The sequence below is a fragment of the Chaetodon trifascialis genome, chromosome 17, assembly GCF_039877785.1.
Source record: "Chaetodon trifascialis isolate fChaTrf1 chromosome 17, fChaTrf1.hap1, whole genome shotgun sequence".
In the NCBI taxonomy this organism is placed as follows: domain Eukaryota; kingdom Metazoa; phylum Chordata; class Actinopteri; order Chaetodontiformes; family Chaetodontidae; genus Chaetodon; species Chaetodon trifascialis.
In genome coordinates this window covers 22,661,011-22,684,585 of record NC_092072.1, presented here as the reverse complement: position 1 = coordinate 22,684,585, position 23,575 = coordinate 22,661,011, and the positions used below count along the sequence as shown (strand labels likewise).

The 23,575-nt window shown below is 40.3% G+C and overlaps 1 protein-coding gene across 1 annotated transcript in view; it reads left to right on the top strand.

Moving 5' to 3' along the window:
- thsd7aa (thrombospondin, type I, domain containing 7Aa) overlaps positions 1–18,515 on the top strand; it is a 156,077-nt gene extending 137,562 nt beyond the window's left edge. Inside the window, exons 26-28 of the mRNA XM_070984701.1 lie at positions 9,475–9,688; positions 11,090–11,177; positions 14,926–18,515. Of these exons, the coding sequence (XP_070840802.1) occupies positions 9,475–9,688; positions 11,090–11,177; positions 14,926–15,013 (390 nt within the window). The 3' untranslated portion in view covers positions 15,014–18,515. The remainder of the gene's footprint in view (positions 1–9,474; positions 9,689–11,089; positions 11,178–14,925) is intronic.
- Positions 18,516–23,575: the final 5,060 nt, after the last annotated feature.

Here is a 23,575-nt window from a genome sequence, read left to right as displayed (position 1 = left end):
GATGAAAAATCCATCCATTAGCTGCACTTGCTTATCCTTCATGGGAGGGTGGAATTTTGTGCTGATTTGGGTGACATGAACAAAACCATGGACTGTCACAGGGCACGTGACGTGACACTGACAAAATGAAAGATCAGATTTCTTTATTCGTAAATACAGGCCATTTTAAAATTGCACTTGCAAATTGTTGTCATTTTTCCAGTATTTTTTTATGTGATATTGCACTTCATCTTCAATTCTGCAATTGCTTTTTATGAAGTTTCCATCAGTAGCCTGTGAAAACAGTTGCATTATGTTGTCTGTCACTGAGATGCTTGCTGGCATCTCAGAACTGTGTCTGAGATGCCAGCAAGGTTTTTTCATCTTGGGCTTTTGGGCGAAAGGTTTTTAAAAGAAGACCTGTTTTTCAAATTAGAGATGTGGATAGTTAGCAAAATGTGGGCGTTTACCAGACAGGAAGGGTCTATTAGTGACATCATTGGTTTAAAAACAAACAAAGATCCTGTGTTTTTGAAAATCAACCCGTAATTCCCTTCCCTGTTACCTCTGGAGTGGACTACTAAAGATAAGATAAGATAAGATAAGATAAGATAAGATAAGATAAGATAAGATAGACTTTATCCCACAATGGGGGAAATTCACAAAGTGCAGTGTGATTTTAGAAGGACTGGTATTGATAACATATCGGAGGAGTGTATTTTGATCTTTTCATTTTCACTAACCCCTGTTTTTATAGTCAAATTGGGAGAATGATAACGCTTTATTTCTGTAGCACCTTTCACACAAGAAATGGCACTCAAACTACTTTACAACAAACATATTAAATGTACTTCACATATAAAATACATAGAATGAACATAAAATCAGGGATCAAAAACATAAATTAATGTAAAAAAAAAGATGGGAAATAAACTCATAAGGATGAAAATAGAATACAGAAAATGTATAGTAACATAGAGTTCAAATTAGAGTGCACAGAATGCATAAAACTGAGTAAACTACCACATTTTTTAAAAAGTGCAGCATTGCATAAGTGCGAGGCAAAGTACAATAGATAACAGTTTCAGGCCTGTATCAGGAAAGTTGTACCATCTTAAAGCTTAATCTTGAAGAGATAATATTTATTGAGCTGGCTGAGCTGACGTCTATAGGCAGTGAGCTGTGGGGTGTAACTGACAATGGCTACGTCCCTGATTTTCTTTCAGCTGTTTCAGGGAACCTCCTATAAACCAGCAGCAGATGTCTGGGAAGCTTCTCAGTCATTCAGGTCATTGGCATCAAGGGCAACTGGACTTGGTTGTAGAAACTTGAAAACATTTCACCTCTCATACAAGGGGTGTCTTCAGTTCTAAATGGCTGGTGTAGAGTCAGGTTTTTAACCTCTGTGGGGTTGTTATCATTAGAGTCACCTGGGCTCAGGTGAGAAACCAGAAAATTGAGAAATCCATCACTCAAGAGAGGAGGAGGACATCACTTATATCCCACCTACAATGCTGTCCTTTAATCCCTTCTCAGGGGATTTAACAACTATTCACAGTTGGCCTCATGTGACTACTCAAATAACTGTTATTCACACCTTGCCTCAGGTGACTCCAGCGACTCCTACACCATTACACAGCCAGGAGCAATAATGACTCATTTGTTATCAATGATAGCGATAACGACCCCACAGAGGTTAAATACCTGGGGGTCTCAGTCATTCAGGTGATGTTTGTCAAGGAGGGTCTCTCCCAGCTATTTGGTCTGGGTACTGAGTTTTAAATGAAGGCATTGATCATCACCCCAGATTATTAAACTTTTTTTTGTGTGTGTGTGTGTGTGTGTGTGTGTGTGTGTGTGTGTGTGTGTGTGTGTGTGTGTGTGTGTGTGTGTGTGTGTGTGTGTGTGTGTGTGTGTGTGTGTGTAGGTGTGTGTGTGTGTGTGTGTGTGTGTGTGTGTGTGTGTGTGTGTGTGTGTGTGTGTGTGTGTGTCTGTCTGTGTCTGTGTGTGTGTGTGTGTGTGTGTCTGTGTGTGTTTGGGCTGTTTAACACACAGTCAGAAAGACCAACCAATTGTTAAAGACGATTGATTAAGATGGTCAGTGGTAGTAAATGTTGCACTTTGGTCTAAGAGGACAATAACTGAGACCTTATTTTCATCAGAATTTAATCAGATGTTACTGATTATTTTAGCAGTTTCAGTGATGTGGCTTGTTCTAAAGAATCACTAAAAATCTTCCAGGATGTTATTTTCTTTAAGATATGAGTTAATTTGCACTGAATCGATCTTTTCCAGTATCTTACTGATGAATGGAAGGTTAGATACCGGCCTATAGTTGGTCAGTGCATTACTGTCTAGGTTGGGTTTCTTCAATAATAGTACATAATTTTTACAGGGTTTGTTGAATCGGTGTTCATCAAATCAAAAGACAAGCTTGTCCTCACCAGAAAAACAATCATATAGGTTGACTTTGCAGGTACGTTATCACAACCCATATTTACGTTTATTATTCATTGACTTATTTTAAATTACGAGGTAGTTATTTTACATCACATACATAACATGCTTTTCTTAACCCATGATCTTTTTCTAAACATAGCCAAGTACTTTTATTTCCTAAACCTCAGCATACTCTGACCACTTCAATGATCTGCCAAGATGTGCCCCAAGATAGAAACTCATATGTACACTGATGACACAAGTATATGTACACGCCAATACGAAAAGCCAAGCTACCTCAATCTTAACTAATGTAATCACCAATGTTACTGAATGGTTAAACCACTGCTGTCTAAAGCTAAATGTGTCAAAACCGCTGGCATGTAAAGAAAGCTGGCAGCACAGTTCCTCCAGGGAACAGGAATGGCACAGTACTTATTATATTCAGATTGCACAAGGAAAGCCTGATGATGTTACTGTTGCTGATGATGTTGAGGACAGGTCATGAAGTCACTGAAAACAGAATTAATCCTATAAATATCTATAGAATATTTTATGACATTTGTTCTGTACCAATGTGTTAAATGCGTGGATGGACAGACCAACCAGTGAACATCATCACTTGTAGCCTTGCCACTTGCAGGACAAACAGTCAGTATCTGCCATTTACATTTTCAAACTAATCATTTTAGTCAAACCTGAGGGTGTGGCAAGAACAATTCTCCTCTGCTTATCTTTTACAACTCTGTGAACTCAAACCTCAATGTTTTTTTGGTACTGAAATGTGTCTATAGAATCAAGAATGGCAAAGTATCAAAAATTGACCAAGAATACTTAATCAGATTCTTAACCTTGGTTCTTCCTAAAAGAAACTCTGTGAACAACAAAAGCTTGTGTTTGGAAAACCTGATAAATTATTTCACAGAATTTCTAATGCAATGAATAATACTCTATAAATGAGAAACCCCTGGCTGCAAACAGTGGTGAAGAAACATGCTCAAATTTCTCAGTAAGTGGGGAGTTATATTTTTTGCAGAAATCTATCTATCTATCTATCTATCTATCTATCTATCTATCTATCTATCTATCTATCTATCTATCTATCTATCTATCTATCTATCTATCTATAGAACAACACTTGTGCAGTGAGTCTGGTGTATTTTAGTGCATGAAAAATGTGTAAAAGAAAATGTTTATATCTCTTAACCCTCCTGCTGTCTTTGTTTTCTTTTAACTACTTTTGTCTTCCCGGTCAAAATTGACCATTCCCTTCAAGCTGATTATAAATCCATGAATATAAATATCTTTTCATCAACTCAAATTCTTGTGAACAATACCAGTTTTGAACTTCCATTTGCTATTTATGGCCTGGCATTGACCCACCACGCACACCCACCCATGCCAATTTGTGGTCAACGAGCATTATACTGTATATATATCAGAATAGATTAGATATATTGTACTATTTTTCATAGATTACCCAGTTTTAATGTCTAACAAAGACTTTTGTTTTGAAACCATTGAAAATGATTAGTGACACAAAATACCATGGTCCCTATCAGAACTGATATAGTAGAGAACAAAAGCATATGAACAAAATCAAGCCCAAGCAAAAAACAAATCTTATTCTCTGTTTCTCTGGGTCCTTTTGAAAAAATGAACATAAAATCTTCACACTCTATCACGTCACGTGTGTGTTGTGATTTTGGCATGTGCCTTTCAAATAGATACTCTACATTTGTGGCACACAAGGCTGGTTCTGGCATCTCTTGGTGCACACAGTTTGCACCTCTTCCTCTTCCTGGTGGCTCTTGCTTCTGATGCTTGAACATCTCTAACTCTCTTGCGCCTGGTCGTCAAAATGTCAAACACCCAGGACAGTGAAAAGTCTTCAGGGGCATTGTGACTCAGAAGATTGCAGTCTCCTACTTACTAACAGACTCTTTATGCCACAAGCTGACGGTGGATTCATTGTTGGATCTGTAGACACTGGACAGAATCGAGATACCCACGTAGGCTTGAATGTCCATTCCATCTACCTCGTCCCAGGCATCTTTGTACACCCATCTCTTCTCCAAGTTGGTCATGTTCATGACTATTGTTTGGAGTTCCTCTGTCTGGAACAGTTCGAAGCAGAACTTTACGTTATCCAGCCAGGATATGGCATACCTTGACCCTGGAGTCTTCTTGATGACATTTTCTGCTGACAGCTGACCTCTCAGGTGGGGATTAACACCAGGACACAGTCCCATTCTTTGACTGAAACGTAACCACTGCAGGAGCATCCTCTTCATCACTGGAATGTTCGCATCAGTGATCTCTCCGTCTGGATCATATTCTTTGTCATCTTCATCTTCTGACACCTCGTCTTCGAAAGCATCTTCAATGTCATTTTCCTCCCCTCTCCCCTCCTCGTCAGTGTCATGGTAAAAGAAACTCTGGGTCAGACTCTGGGTGGGCGGCCATCTGCCTCAACTGGTTGGGTAAGAGAGGAAGAGCAAGAGAGGGAGAGTGAGACAGACAGAGAGAGATAGACAGAAATGCAGTCAGAGAGAGAGAGAGAGAGAGAGAGAGACAGAGACAGAGAGACAGACATGCAGTCACAGTGACAGTGGATGTAATAACAGTAGTAGCAGTTGCAGTGGATGTCAGGCAGGGCCAAGGCAGGAGATGCAGCTGAAATCCACAATCCAGATTCAGCCACTGTCCATGGGAACCTGCAAGACGACAAAGCACAGAGAATCCGGGGAAGGAGCTAAGTTAGTAACACGCCGTGGTAGGACATGAAAGCGTGCAGATGGAGAGGGAGAGAAAGACAGAGGAGCCCGGTGTATCTTTGGAGGTCCCCCGACAGTCTAATCCTATAGCAGCATAACTAGAGGCTGGTCCAGGACCAGCCTGAGCCAGCCCTAACTATAAGCTTTATCAAAAAGGAAAGTTTTAAGCCTAATGACCGGTCAAAGACCAGGAAGACCAAGTCTGTACATAAGTTCAACAAAACATTAAAAATTGAAAAAAAAAATAAAGATAAAAAATTCCGTCTACGTGTTCAGATGCCATGTGTGAACAAAGTCAAGGAATGTTATAACAAACAGATGAAATTAACTACATAATTTAGAGAGAGAAATTGTCAATCGATCAGATTTGACCGCAAAGACAACGGGAGGGTTAAACTCCATCCACTCATTCCGTTGCAGCCAATATAATCCTGTATAATCCCTCCAGCATGTTCTGGGTCTGTCCTGGGGTCTTCTACCAGTTGGACATACCTGGAAAAACTCCAAGGGAAGGCACCCATCCTGTTCAGATGCCCAAACCACCTCAACTTGCTCCTTTCAGTGTGAGGGGGCAGTGGCTTTACTCTAAACTCCTTCCAGATGTCTGAGCTCTTCACCCTATCTCCAAGGATAAGCCCAGCCACCCTAGGGAGGAAAAAAGCAGCTTGTATCTGTGATCTCGTTCTTTCAGTCACTACTCAAACCTGCGCCCATAGGTGAGGGTTGGAATGTAGATCAACTGGTAAATTGAAAGCTTAACCTTCCGGCTCAGCTCTCTCTTCACCACAATGGTCTGGTACAGCACCTCCATACTGCTGATGCTGCACCAATCTGGCTGTCTGTCTCATGCTCCATTTTAACGTCACTTGCAAAGAAGACCTCAAGATACTTGAGCTCCTTCGTTTAGGACAGTAGCTCATTCCCAACCCAAAGGATGCAATCCATCATTTTCCAGCAGAGAACCATGGCCTCAGACTTGGAGTCAAACTCAGACATGAAAAAAAGGACTGTTATGGTTTTCGTACCAAGTCTGAATTATCGTATTGGCACTTATACTGTGAATTCTTAAAATACATGATTTTACAGTGCAAATATAGGCCACAAGGCACCATGTACCACAGTGTGTGTTTGTTTTCGCATGTGGTTCCATGATTCAGAGACGTGGTTGCTAGATAGAAGCTCGAGATGTCTGGAGGACGAGTGAAGTGTGGGTAGGTTTATATATATCCATCCATCCATCCATTTTCTATGCTGCTTATCCCTTTCGGGGTTGCAGAGGGGCCGGAGCCTATCTCGGCTGTCAACGGGCGAGAGGCGGGGTGCACCCTGGACCAGTCGCCAGCCGATCGCAGGGCACATACACACACCATTCACACTCACACTCACACCTAGGGGCAATTTAGAGTCACCAATCAACCTAATGAGCATGTTTTTGGTCTGTGGGAGGAAGCCGGAGTACCCGGAGAGAACCCACGCATGCACGGGAAGAACATGCAAGCTTCATACAGAAAGGCCCGACCCAGAAATCGAATCTGCGACCTTCTTGCTGTGAGGCACGCGCACTACCTGCTGCGCCACCACCATGCAGCCATGCAGCCCTGTTTATTTATATATATATATATATATAAAAACACAGTACTGACCACACTTCTTTTGTTTTGTTTGCCACTAAGGAGACGTGTAATGATCATTCCTTCATTTCGAGCTCTAGCTGCTGTAGGACATATGCAGCAACTGTTAGAACGTCAGGGATTTCTGAGGCCGATTATCCTCCAGAGATTGTTGGTGAGCTGGGGACCCCTGCAGGGTGATGAATAAAGTCAGGGATGAGAGAGAGATGTTAGAGAGAGTGATGTGGAGGAGGGGTGCTTTCCCTGCACACACACACTGCCCTACACAATCAAATACACACCCTGTCTGACAAAACAGAGTGCAACATCAGACTGCAGTTGTGTTACTGAGTTGATTTTACAATGAGATGGTACAGCTAAATCATAGCTTTATCAAAGGTGCTTTATGCTTCTGATTCTGTATTTAGAGATGTATTTAATTTCAGTATTAACACAAACAACACCAATGCTGCTTTGTACATTGTTTACCAGCAGATCAGGGGCCCTTTTTTAAATACCAGACAATCCTAGGGGATAAGAGTGTGATTCTAAACACCCTTGCAAAAGACAGTTTATAAAGTCAAATGTAGTCTACATGACTATTTCCATGATTTTAGCTGTCCAAGACAAATTCTTGAGATGTTAGACCTTGCTCTGGCACAGAATCCATACTTATACCAATCAAAGAGAGGTCTTCAAGGATCCAAAAATGTTTGACTGGATCCTAAATGGTCCCATGGAAAACCTATGGACATTCAATATCGGACACTGGAAGGGGAGCTGAGGACGCTCAGATATGAGCTAAAATACAGTCAACCCAAACAGACAGGTTAAAATGAAACTTGGACCTGGCCTGGATCTACACCTTTAAGATCAAATGTGAAGTTTTGTTATTCTTTTCTCAAAGATGAAGTGATGTGCTTGCTTTAGAAAAAAAGAAAGACTTTCTCACAAAAAACAATAAATGACAAGAAAGAGATTGAGAGAAATTTCTTGATGAATTACATTTGAAAATAACAAAACCTGAAGCCAACCCAAGCTTGAAGCTTTGCACGCCTTTTTCCTGCACTTTTCAGTTTACACTCTTCATCTGCCTGAGACCTGAGAGTCATGACAGTACCCAATCAGACTTGGACTGCCCAGGCCAGGTCCTGATTACTGGTGTCGAGAGAACCCATGAAGAACAGTCAAGTTGGATAGTCTAGTTCTGAGACATGTCTCTTGTGTGAGCTGCCCCCGATGCCATGTCAGTTTCAGTTTTGGTATTTATGTTCACCAAATCAGGATGTAGTTGTAGTTGGAACACCTTGAAAACAAGTCAATGACATTCATTGAGAGTGCATCAGAAAACCAGGGACAGAAACAGTAGATACACATATACAGTGTGTGTAACTTCTGTTAATTATTGCGACCTTTTGCTCCAGTTGCACATCTCGCCAACTGGAATGACCTTGTATCCCTGTATGACATCAGTTGTGTAGTATGAAATGATTTTTAAATTATATAAAGTAACTCAGCAAATGTAACTACTGCAAGCAATATTGTATGTTAAATACAGTTTACAAATTCATCTCAAAATGCTTCTAATCAATTTGACTGTTGCTCAAGCTGTTGTCATAATACACAAAATAAAGAGCCAGTCTCAAACCTGCAGCGACAGCTTCCTGCAGGAGTTGTTGTCATCAACTTATCACCCCTCCATGAGCTTCATCAAGAAAACAACTACATCTATACGCTAGAACAAAGGAGGAAAATTTTGGGAACTGGTGGAAAAATTAAGAAAAGCATAAGAGGAGATAAGCTTGAGATTAGGGTCACAGCAACCCATTTTGTTAAGAGCAGACATACCGATGAAAATAAAGGAGAATGGCTTTCAAGGAGTAGGAAGATAGATTGACAGATGTTAATCAGCAGAGGGTTTGAGAATCAAGAGCTGATTGGGCAGAGTGTCGACAAGTTACTTAAGATTTTCTTCATAATCTTTTCTTCCCCCCTGTGGTGCCTCTTCATCCATTCTTGTTTATGTAGGCGGATTTTCTTTATTTCCTGACCATTTATGTTTGTTTAGTGGCCATGACAAAAAAACCCTTCAAAAATGAAGTAATCCAAATCACGGCCATCAGTAAGATACAAAAGGAGATAAACACAAAAAAACCCTTTGTGCAACACTAGTAATGGTTATTTTTTCAGACTTTTCTCTGATATTTTCTTCTTTGTTGTTGTTGTTGTTGTCACCTGGCAGTGTCAGTCAAGGGGTGTTAATGTTGGTCAGTTGTTCAGTTCCCCATGGTTCAGACTGGTGTCTCAACATGGATTGTCATGAAATTTGGCACAGACTTTCATGTTCCCTCCAGGAAGGATTGTAATACCTTTTGTGATACAGTATCAGGAGGTCAAACAATGTTTCCAAAGCTTTGCTTTATGACCACATAGGAGCAAACTCCCGTTGTCTCAGCTGTACTTTGTGTTTAGTGCTAATTTGTAAATGTTAATATTGTCCCTGTGAGTTTGTTAACATGCTGTCATTACCAGAGAGCTCTTAGCATTGTGTCCAAGTAGCCGAACAGAGCTGCCAGTGGGGCTGTTGTACGCCTGCTTATTGGGAAATATGAAGAAGTTTTACCTCTTAAGGTCTCCACAAACCTTTGTGTTCCTCCTTCCTGTGTCAGGCGGGAGTCTGTGGCTGTGAGGAGGGCTACACTGAAGTGATGACATCTGACGGCCTGCTGGACCAGTGCACAGTCATTCCGGTGCTGGAGATCCCCACTGCAGGTGACAACAAGGCTGATGTCAAGACCATCCGAGCCTTCAACCCCACCCAGCCTGAAGCCAGCACACCAGGCAGGGCGGGACGCACCTGGTTCCTGCAGCCCTTCGGCCCAGGTAACACACCTCAACACAGTCTGTGACACCTGGCTCCTGGAGCTTCTGTTTTCATCATGTTGAATGACATGATGAAGCAAAATATGAAGACTTATGATGGTTTCTTCAGCAAATCATCAGAATGTGAAAAGTGAAACAGTACTGAGTCAAAGAAAATTATTTCAAAACTGTAAAAAACTAAAATATATTCATGCATTTTCTGGAGGAAATGTGTGTAATTGCTGAGAGCACAAAACTACTGCTTACTAAGCTGTAAAAGAAAGAGTGGAGGGAGTGGTATTAATAGGCGGAGAAACAAAGGGATGACAGAAAAGGAGGGAAGAGAAAATGATGAATGATGGAAAGACCAAAGGATTTCAGTTCTGAGTGTTGTTTCTTATTGCTTCTGCGTAAATGTAGAATTTGCATGATTCTTGCAATTTTTATTTATTTATTTTATTTATTATTTTATTTTTATTAAGCAACAGCTAAACAGAATGTATGTATTATGTATTTGATGTAATAGAGTCAAGAAAGAGTGGGCAGCAAACAAATAAAAGGATGAAGGAACACAAACAGCAAAAAAAATGAAGAAAGGGACAAGGAATTAATGAGGAAACTAAGCAAGAATACAGGAAAAGAGGAAAAAGTAATATGGGAATGGAGAAGGAATGAAGAGAAAAAGAAAAATATAAAATCAGCAAAAGACAAGGAAATGGATTAAAACAGCAAGAAATACAAAAGAGAAGGAAAGGAAGGAAACAGTAATAAAGGAAAAAGGAGGAAAGACTAGTTGAAAGGGGAAAGGGAAGAAAAAACAGGAAGAAGGGAAAAGAGGAAGAAGGAGCAAGGGATGGAGGCTGGAACAAGGAGAAGAGAAAAGGGGAAGGATAGTGCTAGTACAGCATAACATGTTTGGCTTAAGAGAGAATAAAGACTGTTATGTACATTTACAGTTTATACACCACAAGCTGGATTTACAGACTCTACATGTGACGGTGCATATTTTTAGCTGTTCTCATCAACACTCGCTTATCACAGTGTATTTACAGATGGAGGTGTTGCAGTGCAATAACACATTTAACACAAACACTTCTCCTTCCATTCTGTCCTGTTCTCTGGTGTTAAAGGCTCTGCATGTCGATCTGTGTATCTTCGTGTTACATTGATGATTCAGTGACCAATAATTATTTCCCCACAGAACTGAAGTGTGACAGAAAAATGTGGCCTAAGTCCTCCTGTGCTCTATGTGTAACTCTGCTGCCCCCCTCAGCTTAGACGAGGGAATGAAACGTATATCCTGACAGTGTGTGTGTGTGTGTGTGTGTGTGTGTGTGTGTGTGTGTGTGTGTGTGTGTGTGTGTGTGTGTGTGTGTGTGTGTGTGTGTGTGTGTGTGTGTGTGTGTGTGATTCTCTGTGCAGATGGGAAGCTGAAGACCTGGGTGTACGGAGTAGCAGCAGGAGCATTTGTTCTGCTCGTCTTTATAATCTCCATGACTTACTTAGCATGGTAACGTACCAGCACTTCCATATTATTACTGTGTGTCCCTGCCATGTGTTGTTTCTATCATCACATTAGTTAACATTCATGCCGTCACTCACCTACAGTCAGTGAAGTAACGGAGATTATAAAAGACCTAAATGAAACATGGCTGAGGGGTAACAAAAGCAGAACTCTGCTTCTCTTTCAGTGGATATCTCCACTTTAATTTCACAGATTTTAAGTGGAGAACTCTCAAAAAAGTGACAAAACACAGCTGATGAAAGTATAATGAAATTGATGAACTTGTTGAGATTTCAGTCAAAATTTTGGCAAGATGCAACAATTTCACAATTCTCATTCACACAGTCCACATCGAGGCACATATCGCAAAGCGTTCAGTTGCTGAAGTGTACATCTTTAGAAACCTCGTAATCCCAGTTAGATATTAGTTTGTTACCAAAGGACTATCTTTATCATGAGCGCTCTTATGAGCAGTCTGTGATCAGTGTAAGGACAGAGACAGTCATCTCTGCACTTCATGAGTTCATCATCAGCACCATCAGAAGATCTATACATCTATCTGTAAGTCTCTGTGAAGCTTTAAGCACATAAGACACTGATCAGTGAACAATCATATTATATCATGTTGGACGTTATGTGAATATTTCTGACAGGATATTGAAGTCCAGCTGAAAGGGCTTTAAGATTGTAAAACTGGACAAAATGTAGTTTCAAAGTGATTTTTTTAAATATAGGCAGCATAAACTGTGTTTTTACAGCATTTCAATGACTATGTTTAAATATGCACACAATGAAATACAGTCATTTGATGTTGCTGAGCAAGATTTTCAAATGTAACATAAATGTCTAAAAATGTACACTCAGTTTGAACATAGACACCTTTTCAACTGCAGCTCACCAAAGTCATTATTACTGGGTCAACCATTTGTCCAAAAGTTAAGTACGTCTATGTTTCATCCATTTTTTTTGATCTTCAGTTGCTGCTACCTGCATTTTGTCAGGTTACAGGTTAATAAATACACTTAAATCCAGTGTAACACATACACATAGATGATGAATGAAATAGTGGTAGCTTTTTGACTCTTTCTCCACTCCAACACTGCGGCTGTTCTGCTGCTGCTGTGTCTCTGCTCGTGTCTGCATTGGCACGTATTCATATCAGTTCGCCTGGATTAAGATATCAGCTGTGCTCTTTAGTGACTTGATGCCATGGCGAATCATAGTATTAGAACTCTATTGATGATGGCTTTTTTTCATTCCACATGTAAGCTTAACTCTGAGTTTCAGGGTTAGTAACCTCAGAGTCCAGGGTAATAGTGACATTTTGCTTTCAGAAATGGCGCCTGTCATGAACTGGCAATGCTGGTATGCCCACAGAATCATTTTGTCCAGTCAGTGCTTTAGAGACTGAGCTCACTGTTGTTCCAGTGGTTTTGATGAGCTTCATAATCACGCAGAGTGTTTTCATGCATCCATGGAACTAACACTGAGTCATGAAGAGGAGGCAAAAGGTTCACATTAAATCTTGCTGCTCGAGGAGAGTGGAGCAGGTGAATTCTCTGATCAGTACAGTGCTCTAGCAGAATAATACATGTTGACACCAATGCACACCTGAATGATATATGACATACAAGTATAATGAAGATATTTATAAAAGCAAACTTATTTTATCTAATGAGGAATTTTAGAGCACCACATTAATCCCTTCAGTTTTCATTTCATCAGCTCTGCTTTGATCCTTTATTATTTCTTACAGTGATAAATATTAGACCTAGACTTTAGTCCTGTAGGCTTCCAGCATCAATCTGATGCTGTAATCTAGAACTCTTTTAGGCCCTGAGATTAAACTTTGAGAGCCCCAAAATGAAGCAAACTGTTCCTGCTCATCATGGTGGGTTCAGAGATTTAACCTCCATTACATCACTGCTTATGTTGATTCATTTTTTCAGTTTTCTTATTTTTCATTTCTCCCTCATCATTTGTCACTTTCATTTCTTGTTTTTCTGTTTCCACCTTCACTCTCATACTCCCTACTCAGTTATTGTGGTTGTTGCCTTTGCTGCAAGTCGAGATCCAAGTCCCCCTCAGATGGGGTTTACTGGATGGACCCAAACAGCTACACTGTGCCTTACACCTGCCCTGCATGCCAGAAACTAGAGCAAGACGAGTTACACCGGCACAGCCAACTCAGAGAGCAGCAACAGGAGCAGCAGCAGCAATATGAGGCACTGGTCCAACAGCCTCCAGGATCACAACCACCACAGCAGCATCAGCAGCAGCAGCAGCAGCAGCAGCAGCAGCAGCAGCAGCAGCAACAGCAACAGCCACTGCCACCCCCACCACCTCCCTTTGAAACTCTCATCACTTAGTCAGGCCTCATCTCACCCTCCTGTTACTCACTTCGCCTGACATTCATTTGTGCCCTAACACCTCCAGTGCCTGTTCAGTCATTTCAGTGGATGACTCTCTGGAGGTGAGCAGTCCAGCTTCTCTCAAACTCACCACACAACTGCAGGCTTTTACTGTAAATACAAACAGCAGAGTGCACTTTATCGCTTTGCTCTTTAAATAAGCTAATTTCCTAAAGCATCGAACTTTTCATTTAAACGCTAATTGGGCTAAAGCTACAAGTACCGGATATTTAGTGACATTAGTAGGTAATAAGTACATACATTTGTTATTTGCCCTAACAAATAAGAATAAAGGCATATGTTCAGTCTTTCCTCCCTAGTTTGAATCCTTGTCTGGCTGCATAAGCTTCTAAAGCAGCATGCATATTCACTGAAAGTCATTGTTACTGCAACTATATCTAACACTAATACACGAACAACTGCAACTGCCAATACTGCTGCTCATAGGACTGTACTAAATCTGCTAATATTACTACCACTGTGTGGTGGTGGGTCGCCCTGAGCAATTTCCACTATTCAAAAAACAGGATATAAAAGGCTTTAACAGCCTGTGAATCTGCCAGCCAGTAGGCGAGTTGTAATGGTAATGTTTCCTCTGCTGCCATCTTCTGGTCATCCATCCACATATTGTATTATATATTATACAAAATAATGTCAAATATTGTTCACAGGTTTCATTTACATGTGTACAGTATATGTTTATTCCTCAAGTGGCTTTGTCTACAATTTTTCTGTGTATTTGAAGTATAGATGACAGCTAACTTGTACTTAAGCTTTAGATTCCTAAAAATCATTTAATCATTGTATTGCCTGTTTACACTGACTGCTGTGTAGCACTCCCAAGGAACAAATTCACAGCATTTGTAAATTAAATGCCATTTATGCTTAATCTCAGAAACTTGGTGCTGACATTTTTGCAAAGCATTCCAAACTGTTCTTGATTGAATTTGGATTTGTTTTTCTCCAGTATGAAAATGAAAACTTGATGCGGATGCAGCAACAGGCTCCTGGATTTGAATCCAAGCTCTCCCAGTGTCTGTGGGTTTCCTCCACAGTCCAAAGACATGCAGCTTTAGCAGTGACCTTAGTGTTACATTTTTAGGAGAATGAACCGTTAACTCATCTCACTCATAGAGTCGTCAAGCTGATCTGAGTGTGCTGTGTACCAGTGTCACAGACAGAATCAGTAGCTGGTAGAATTGACTGACCGTGTGTCAGCTCAACTGTGATCTATAGTTCATTGCTTTATTCTTTCACTCTGAACAAGCTTATATTTACTATGGTTGAACAGTTGTGGCGACATTCTCTAAGCACTGATTCCCTGTTTGTTTGTTCGTTTTTAGCAAAAAGCCAAAGAGGCCGCAACGGCGACAGATGAATAACAGACTGAAGCCGCTGACTCTGGCCTATGACGGAGACGCCGACATGTAGGAGTCTTCCCGCCGACCACGTTTACCTACAGACATTTGTCCTACTGCAGGACACACAGGGTTTCTATAGAAACTCCTTGATGTCAGGGCTGACGCTGGGCATTGTTCAACCTACAGGTGGACACCCTGGGAAGATGATTCTGACAGAAAGCGAAACCTCAAAGATCAAGACACTGAATCCATGTCATTAGCAGCCTTTATGTTCCCATTCTCTTTTTTAATGTCGATTTTGATACTTTGTTTCACAAGAGCCTTCATGAATTCTTTATCTTCTTCTCGAAGTCTGCCTTTGCTTCTCTGCCATTTCATACTGCCAGTAACATCCAAACCAGTCTTTGGAGAGGGTCACCCAAAAACTCTGATTTTGCTCTAAAAGCACAAATCAGTGGGATCGTCTCTTTAGGAAATTACGTACATTCAAATTCATCTGTGTTATTGTGGCCTAGGTTCATCTCGACAGCAAAGATAAAACCAGACAGCAAATATGTAATTCCCAGAGTCACCATCACTTCTGCCTGCCTCTCCCTTTGATTTTTCAGGCATAATTTTGCACTATATTAGTGCAGCATGATATGTACTTACTGTATGTCTAGCTTATGCCATAGGAAACTGCCTCTCTGAATACAAGATGGTGTACAGTCTTGTGCTAGAAATGTAAAAAAGTAGACTTTTTTGCAAACAGAACTCACCAATGTTTGTTGAAATTTTTCTTCTATTACCTCTTATGTGTGATATGATGGGACGCAATGTAAATAGGATTTTTTCTGTGTTTTCGACTTTACCCTTTCTAGTATGTACAGCTACACGTCTCAAACTCTGCCTGACTTCCTTTCTCGTTTTTTTGACTGTGGCTTAAGATCATGATCTCTTTTGTAAATTATTGATACACGTTATTATTATCAACTCAGACTGCAGGAGATCCATAGAAACCCTTCCATTTATGAAACCCTTTTCGACCCTATGATATGAGAAGAAGAAAAGTGCTAACAAGACCAGAAGATGGAGTATAATTTAATATTGACACTTGGCTTCAAGTGTTCAGATGAATAAACGCCTGTGATATTTGAGTTTGGAGATTAATCTTGGAAGTCTGTTAAAATAATGAGTTCAAAGTCTCAGAAATATATCAGACTGTGAAGGGCATCACTAGCCAGAGATTAAAGAATTCAGACTTCTTTGAATCTGAGTTACATCTCCAAATTATTTTGTTCTGTGTCAATGCCTTCTGCATTCCTTGATTTTGTAAAGGTCTCACTATGCTTCAAACTAACTACAACGAACAAGTTAGATCACGTCTAAAGACAAAAGTGTTTGAACCTGCACGTTCTGAAGGACCACACTCTAAGCGAGGGTGAAAAGCTTGCTGTCTTTGCCTCCTGGCTGCATCCCACTGCCTCCTCCATGTATCTTTAAGAACTCATGGAACTATTTTGCATGTCTTTGTAGTGTAGCCATGATTGTTGGGGATGACAGCACACATCTTCAAATAGTTATGGTGTTGCAGCTGGTTGTACACATGGAAGTATGTTTATTTTATTTAAGAAGGGAAAATGCACATTAGTTAACACTTGGGTCCATCAAGTCCATGTGCCAGATTTAGCCATACAGGCTAATTTTCTTCTGCAGTCCCTGACAGGTTCATGGTACATGAAAAAATAAAAAACACACAAAAAACATTACAACAAAATATGCACGTAAAAAAGCACATAGCATATGAGCACAGACAAACTTCAGAACAATGGCATAACCACAAGCAACAGAAATAGTTGTATGAAGAATGAAAGAGAGCTGAGAGAGAGGTTCAAATGTCCACACACCTGATAATTGCTGGATAAAATGGGGGTGGTTGATGGATTGTCAATTTTGGAAAGTTACAAGAATGGTGGGACACAGCTTCCCCAATTCCAACACTGAAAATGGAGTCTCAGAAATTTTGCCTGACAGCCTGACAAGCACGAAGCTTGAAGCATACTTGGGCCTTGAAAGCGCCTGTCAGAACCGCTTGTTGGATGGCCGAACACCTCGTACAGCCAGCCATCCATTTTCCTCCTCTAAGGAGGAAGATGGGAAATATGATTTCTGACGTGGTCGCACAGCATGTCTTACATAACCAGAATTTAGTGAGTCTGATTGACTGGATGAGCCTCTACTGTTCCAAAGGCTTCTCCAAATTTGGTAGATACTGTAAATGTAGCTTACTTTTTCACAAATTTGGAGGAAAAATTTGATGAATACATTGTTAATCACAGGGTATGTGAACTGATGCTTTGGCTCTAGTTGAGTGCAGTGTCTCACTGTAACCTTGCCAATTATGGAACCCACAGGCCTGTATTCCTGGTATTTATACTTTGCTGCCGTGTGAAGGCACCCTCAGGGTGGTAAACTTAACATTTTTTGAGAAGGAGTGCACCATCAGTTCTGGTCTGTGACACACCCTTCCACCCTCCACCCTCCACCCTCCACCCTCACAATGAGGGAATACTAGACCATCTCATTTGAAGAGGTTCAGCCTGACCTTTATGTTCTTCATGTTCTCCAAAAGACCCACCTTCAAAGATCAGGCCCAAGGTCCAACCAGAATTCGGACTTTCATTCCACTTTCTTAGATGGCACCTTCTATAAAGGGTTCATAAATTACAAGTAATAATTTTATTATTGGTATTTTACTAATGCTCCTTTATAAACCATCAGATTTTTGGTTACAAATGTCAGTGAGTCATTCAGAATTTTTTAATTCATATATATGTATTTTAATACAACAGTCCATCAAGTCTGCAGTTATTGATTTAAGTTATTAATCTGTTATTATTCACCCAACAAGTCTCTGTGAGATCAATCAATTTACACTGACCTCAAATCCAGTCTAATCTTGTATGCTATAGGACAGCAGAAAACAAACGCTTCTCTGCAGACATTCCTGAGTGAGGTTCCTCCCTGTTCACAGCTACAGAAAAGCTTGAAGGATTACATTCTGTCTGACAGGCTTTAGTTACCCACTCAAGTGTTTAATGACATTCATCTAAGTGAACTCTTCAGCCATGTATCCCAGAGAAACCCTACCAGTGTCTCCCTGTCTTAAAAGGCTTTCAGCCCTTAAACAACTGTAACACTCTGAGGGACTTTTAGTGTCCGAGGATGCTGTAAAGTCCTTTCCAGAAGCTTTTCTATTGCTAAAAATTCCATTCAGGAGGAATCATTGTATGCAAGTATTTTGAGACGATGCAGTTCTACCTGAAGTAAGCTAAAGGTCCAGTCATACCCAACATGAACAGTTTATTGTTTATTAGTATGAGACATCATATCATTGCCAGAGAGTGGCACTTTAATATTCTGTGAAGTTTGTTGCTAGTAAGTTAATGGAATGTTTATTTTATATTTCTTGGAATATGAGTTGTAAATAAAGTGCTAAATATTTCTTTTTTAATTTATTGTTCATGTACCATAATGTGTTTCCTTTTTTACCGCACAAGATGTTGCGCAAAAAGAAAAAAAAAAAGAAAAAGTGGGGGTGTGAATGGAGTGTGTTAAAAGCGATACTGATAACCTTGTGAAAAACAAAGTCACTGACGAATTCTGTCCTTTTCCTACTATTTGTTTATATGTATTTGACTAATTGCTGATAATAAACAAGGGAAATAGTGTTGTTGTCTTTTTGAAAGCTTCTTTCAACTGATGTGAAATGTCACACTGACTAAAATCTTTGGGAGTTTACAGGATGTTATACGTAGGAATATAAATGTCTTTGGCTCAGTGCTTCATGCTAACACTTAAACATTACGTAATATAGTTATGTACATGAATTACAATTACCCAGGCCAACGGGCCAAATAAATAAAAAAGTACCTTTTTCCTCCAGCAGAGATAAAGAGGGAAAAGACTGTTTGGAAGCTGCAGTATTTTCATCAAAAAGTAAAATGTTATCACCATTGTTTCATGAAGCGCATACAATAACCACCAGTGCTCTGGATAGAACGATAGGGTATGAAAATATATGCCTATATACTGTACAGGACCGTCTCAGAAAATTAGAATATCGTGATGAAGTCCTTTATTTTCTGTAATGCAACTAAAAACATGAAAATGTCACACATTCTAGATTCATTACACATCAACTGAAATATGGACAGCCTTTTATTGTTTTAATATTGCTGATTATGGCATACAGCTTAAGAAAACTCAAAAATCCTATCTCGAAAAATTAGAATATTTCCTCAGACCAAGTAAAAAAAAAATGTATAACAGCAAAACAAAATCAAACATTTGAAAATGTCAATTAATGCACTCAGTACTTGGTTGGGAATCCTTTTGCACGGATTACTGCATCAGTGCGGTGTGGCATGGAGGCAATCAGCCTGTGGCATTGCTGCGGTGTTACGGATGCCCAGGATGCTTCAATAGCGGCCTTTAGCTCATTTGCATTGGTGGGTCTGGTGTCTTTCATCTTCTTCTTCACAATACCCCACAAATTCTCTATGGGGTTCAGGTCAGGGGAGTTGGCAGGCCAATCAAGGATAGTAATGCCATGGTCAGCACACCATTTACAGGTGGTTTTGGCACTGTGGGCAGGTGCCAGATCATGCTGGAAGATGAAATCATCATCTCCATAGAGCTGTTCAGCAGACGGAAGCATGTAGTGCTCTAAAATCTCTTGGTATACAGTTGCATTGACTCTGGACTTGATGAAACACAGTGGACCAACACCAGCAGCTGACATGGCTCCCCAAACCATCACTGACTGTGGGAACTTCACACTGGATTTCAAGCAACTTGCATTTTGCTTCTGTCCAGCCTTCCTCCAGACTCTGGCGCCTTGACTTCCAAATGAAAAACAAAACTTGCTTTCGTCTGAAAAGAGGACTTTGGACCAATCTGCAACTGTCCAGTGCTTCTTTTCCATAGCCAAGTCAGACGCTTCTTCCGTTGTCTTGAGTTCAGGAGTGGCTTGACCATGGGAATACGGCTATTGTAGCCCATTTCCCGGACACGTCTGTGAACAGTGGCTTTTGATACCTGGACTCCAGCTTCAGTCCACTGTTTTTGAAGCTCCCCCAAATTCTGGAAGCGGCTCTTCTTCACAATGCTGTTAAGGCTGCGATCATCTCTCTTGGTTGTACAGCGTTTCCTGCCACATTTCCTCCTTCCAACAGACTTTTTGTTAATGTGCTTTGAAACTGCACTCTGTGAACAGCCTGCTCTTTTAGAAATTTCTTTTTGTGTCTTACCCTCCTGATGGAGGGTGTCAATGATGGTCCTCTGGACAGCAGTCAGGTCAGCAGTCTTCCCCATACTTGTGATTTAGTTTACTGAACCAAGCTGAGTGTTTTTAAAGGCTCAGGAAACCCTTGCAGGTGTTTCGAGTTAATTAGACAATTCAAGTGATTGGTTAGCCTACTGGTTAGCCTAGTTAGCCTAGATATTCTAATAATTTGAGATAGGATTTTTGAGTTTTCTTAAGCTGTATGCCATAATCAGCAATATTAAAACAATAAAAGGCTGTCCATATTTCAGTTGATGTGTAATGAATCCAGAATGTGTGACATTTTCATGTTTTTAGTTGCATTACAGAAAATAAAGGACTTTATCACAATATTCTAATTTTCTGAGACGGTCCTGTATGTGTCTATACGGTCATGGAAAAAGTTATTAGACCATCCTTGTTTTCTCCAATTTCTTTTTCATTTTAATGTTTCTGATGACTGCAGCCATGCGTCTTGGCATGCTCTCCACCAGCTTCTGACATTGTTCTGCTGTCACAGCAGCCCATTCCTGTTGCAATAATTAAAATTTACTTAATTTGCTTTGTTTTGGGGCTTGTGGTTCTCCATTTTGAGTTTGATGATGTTCCACAGGTTTAGATCTGGTGATTGAGCAGGCCAAGGCATGGTTGGAATGTTCTGGTTCTCCATCCAGGCTTTAACTGACCTTGCCATGTGGCAAGGGGAATTGTCTTGTTGGAAAATCCAGTCATTTCAGGCAGGAAAGAGTTAATCAGCTGATGAAAGAAGACTGTTTTCAGGAGTAGCCCTGTATGTGACCTGCTTCATTCGCCCTTCACACAATTGCATTTGCCCTGTTCCGCCCATACTGAAACAACCCCAGATCATCACTGATCCACCCCCATGTTTTACTGTAGGGGCAAGACAGTCTGGTTTGTAGGCTTCTCCAGGCTTCCTCCTAACCAGTAAGTTGGCTGGAGTGGGCATCAACTCTAAATTGGATTCATCACTGAAGAGAACCTTAGCCCAATCATCAACAGTCCAATCCTTGTTATCCCTTGCAAAGAGTAACCCGGCCTTCCTCTGCCTTTCGTTGATGAAGGGCTTCTTCCGTGCCCTGTGTGACTTCAGACCAGCTTCAAGAAGTCAGTTTCGAACTGTCCTTGCTGAACTAGTCACATTTCTTAACAGTGCCCACTCATTTTTAAGGTCCCTGGAAGTCTGACGACAATTCTTGACACAGGAACAGATGAGTGCACGGTCCTCTCAAGGGGTAGAACAACGTTTCCTGCCTCGACCAGCTAGCAATTTGGTAGTACCATGCTCGGCTTGCTTTTTCTTGGTGTAATGAATGGCTGTCTTGGAGATCTTTTGTTTTTTGGCGACCTGTCTCTCACTCATGCCAATTTCCAGCAGTGCCAAGATGGCTGCCTTTGTGGCTTCACATAATTCTTTTGTTTTAGGCATTATGTGAGAGCTGACAACTGGAGTTGTGCTACGGCTTGAATGTAAGCAGGAAACCACTCGAGGCCTTTGCGTGTGCAGTGCTGCTTATGACATGAAATGGCCTCTTATACTGTATACCCTGGGACTACAATTAAGCTGAAACATGTCAAATAGGACATAAAGTATTGTGGAATCAGCTGCATTTTTTGTTGTGCTTATTGTATTCTTCAGGTAATATACCTTTAGTGGTATCAGGCATTAAAATGAACAAGAAATTGAAGAAATCAAGGGTGGTCTAATAATTTTTTCCATGACTGTAGGCACATACATATATGTATGTAGGCATATATTTTCTCATAGATATGTACATAATTCACATGTATCTGATTCATGTGTGGGGTAGAACTCTATGAGCTTTAATTGCATTTGCATTTTGTCAGTTAGATGGCAGTAATACTGACTTGTTCTCTTACACAGTGAATATTCTGTAAATCTTAAATGTGATTCTTAATTTTAACCCAACTGTTTTATAAAATCTGAATCACTTAAACATTTTGGTCAATCTGATGGACATAAGTTTCCAATAGATCTGTCAAAGTGCAAAATGGCTTTTATATTTCAGAGATAATAACAACAAAACACTAAGTAGATTACCATGTTTATATGAGGGTAGCCAAGGTTTTACCTGCCTGGGCCCTGATGTCCCCTTCCACTTAGACCACACACTACTGTAGACGGACAGAGAGGAACCCGAGACTCTGATGTTGACATACGGATTTCTGGACTGAACCAGCCCCCAACCACAACTCAGCTGTCACAAGACATGTGCTTAGATGCATTTGATTCTCTCCATCTCTGCAGTTACAGCATTCCTATGTTGGAATATTACGTGGCCCCAGCTTTTATGTGGTAATTTATTTTGATATAAATTAATTTAGGAATATGCATCACGTGAGCACAATTTCTCCTCAGATGATGAAGTCAGAGTGATCCTCAAAACAGGGCCAGGCAAAATTTACAATGGCAAAGTTACAATTAATTAAGTTAGATAAGATAAGATAAGATAAGATAAGATAAGATAAGATAAGATAAGATAAGATAAGATAAGATAAGATAAGATAAGATGTGAAAAACATACACAAGACAGAATGCAATAATCTGCTGATTCTTTTCGACATTTACTCAATTGAACACAGTACAAAAACAATATATACAATGTTTTACTTCCATTTGATTTTGTGAATACAGTATATGCTTATTGTAAATTTGATGCAGCAACATGTTTGTTTGGCACAACAGCAACAAAAGCCTGGGAAAGTTATGGAATGCTACAAAAACATATTCTGTTTTATACAGCGTACAAACTTTTTGGAATCAGAGAATTTAAACATAAGAGACTGTCAGTCTGATGGGTGATAGCTGGACTCAACTCAATTTGTACTCAAAATGGGATCACCAACCAGGAAAACCAGGTACAGTGGCCCATAATTCCTGAAAGCAAAGGATCTACAAGCTTTCCATCAACTATCTTGTTTGTGCTAATTTTATTTGGCAATTTGCACGACTAAAGTGCACCATCAGCTGGCAGCATTAGAGGTCCAAGGTTGGCCTTAATGAAATCCACGTAATGTGAATAATCAAATTAACACACAGCTAGGGATGGGATACAAAAACTGGTTCTCTTTGAGAACCGGCTCCCAGTAGCTCAATTCCTTGGAATCGTTTGCCTGACTGGTTAAGGATTCAAGGCAGAAACGCTCCGAAGTATGGCTATATTTCACGCGAAAAGATGACACCAGGGCCACTTGCAACACGAGCAAAGTTTCCATTTCTTCAAAGGGGTGAAATACCTCCAACATGCTAAAACATTTGTTGCAATTAATTTGCAGGATGTCACGTGT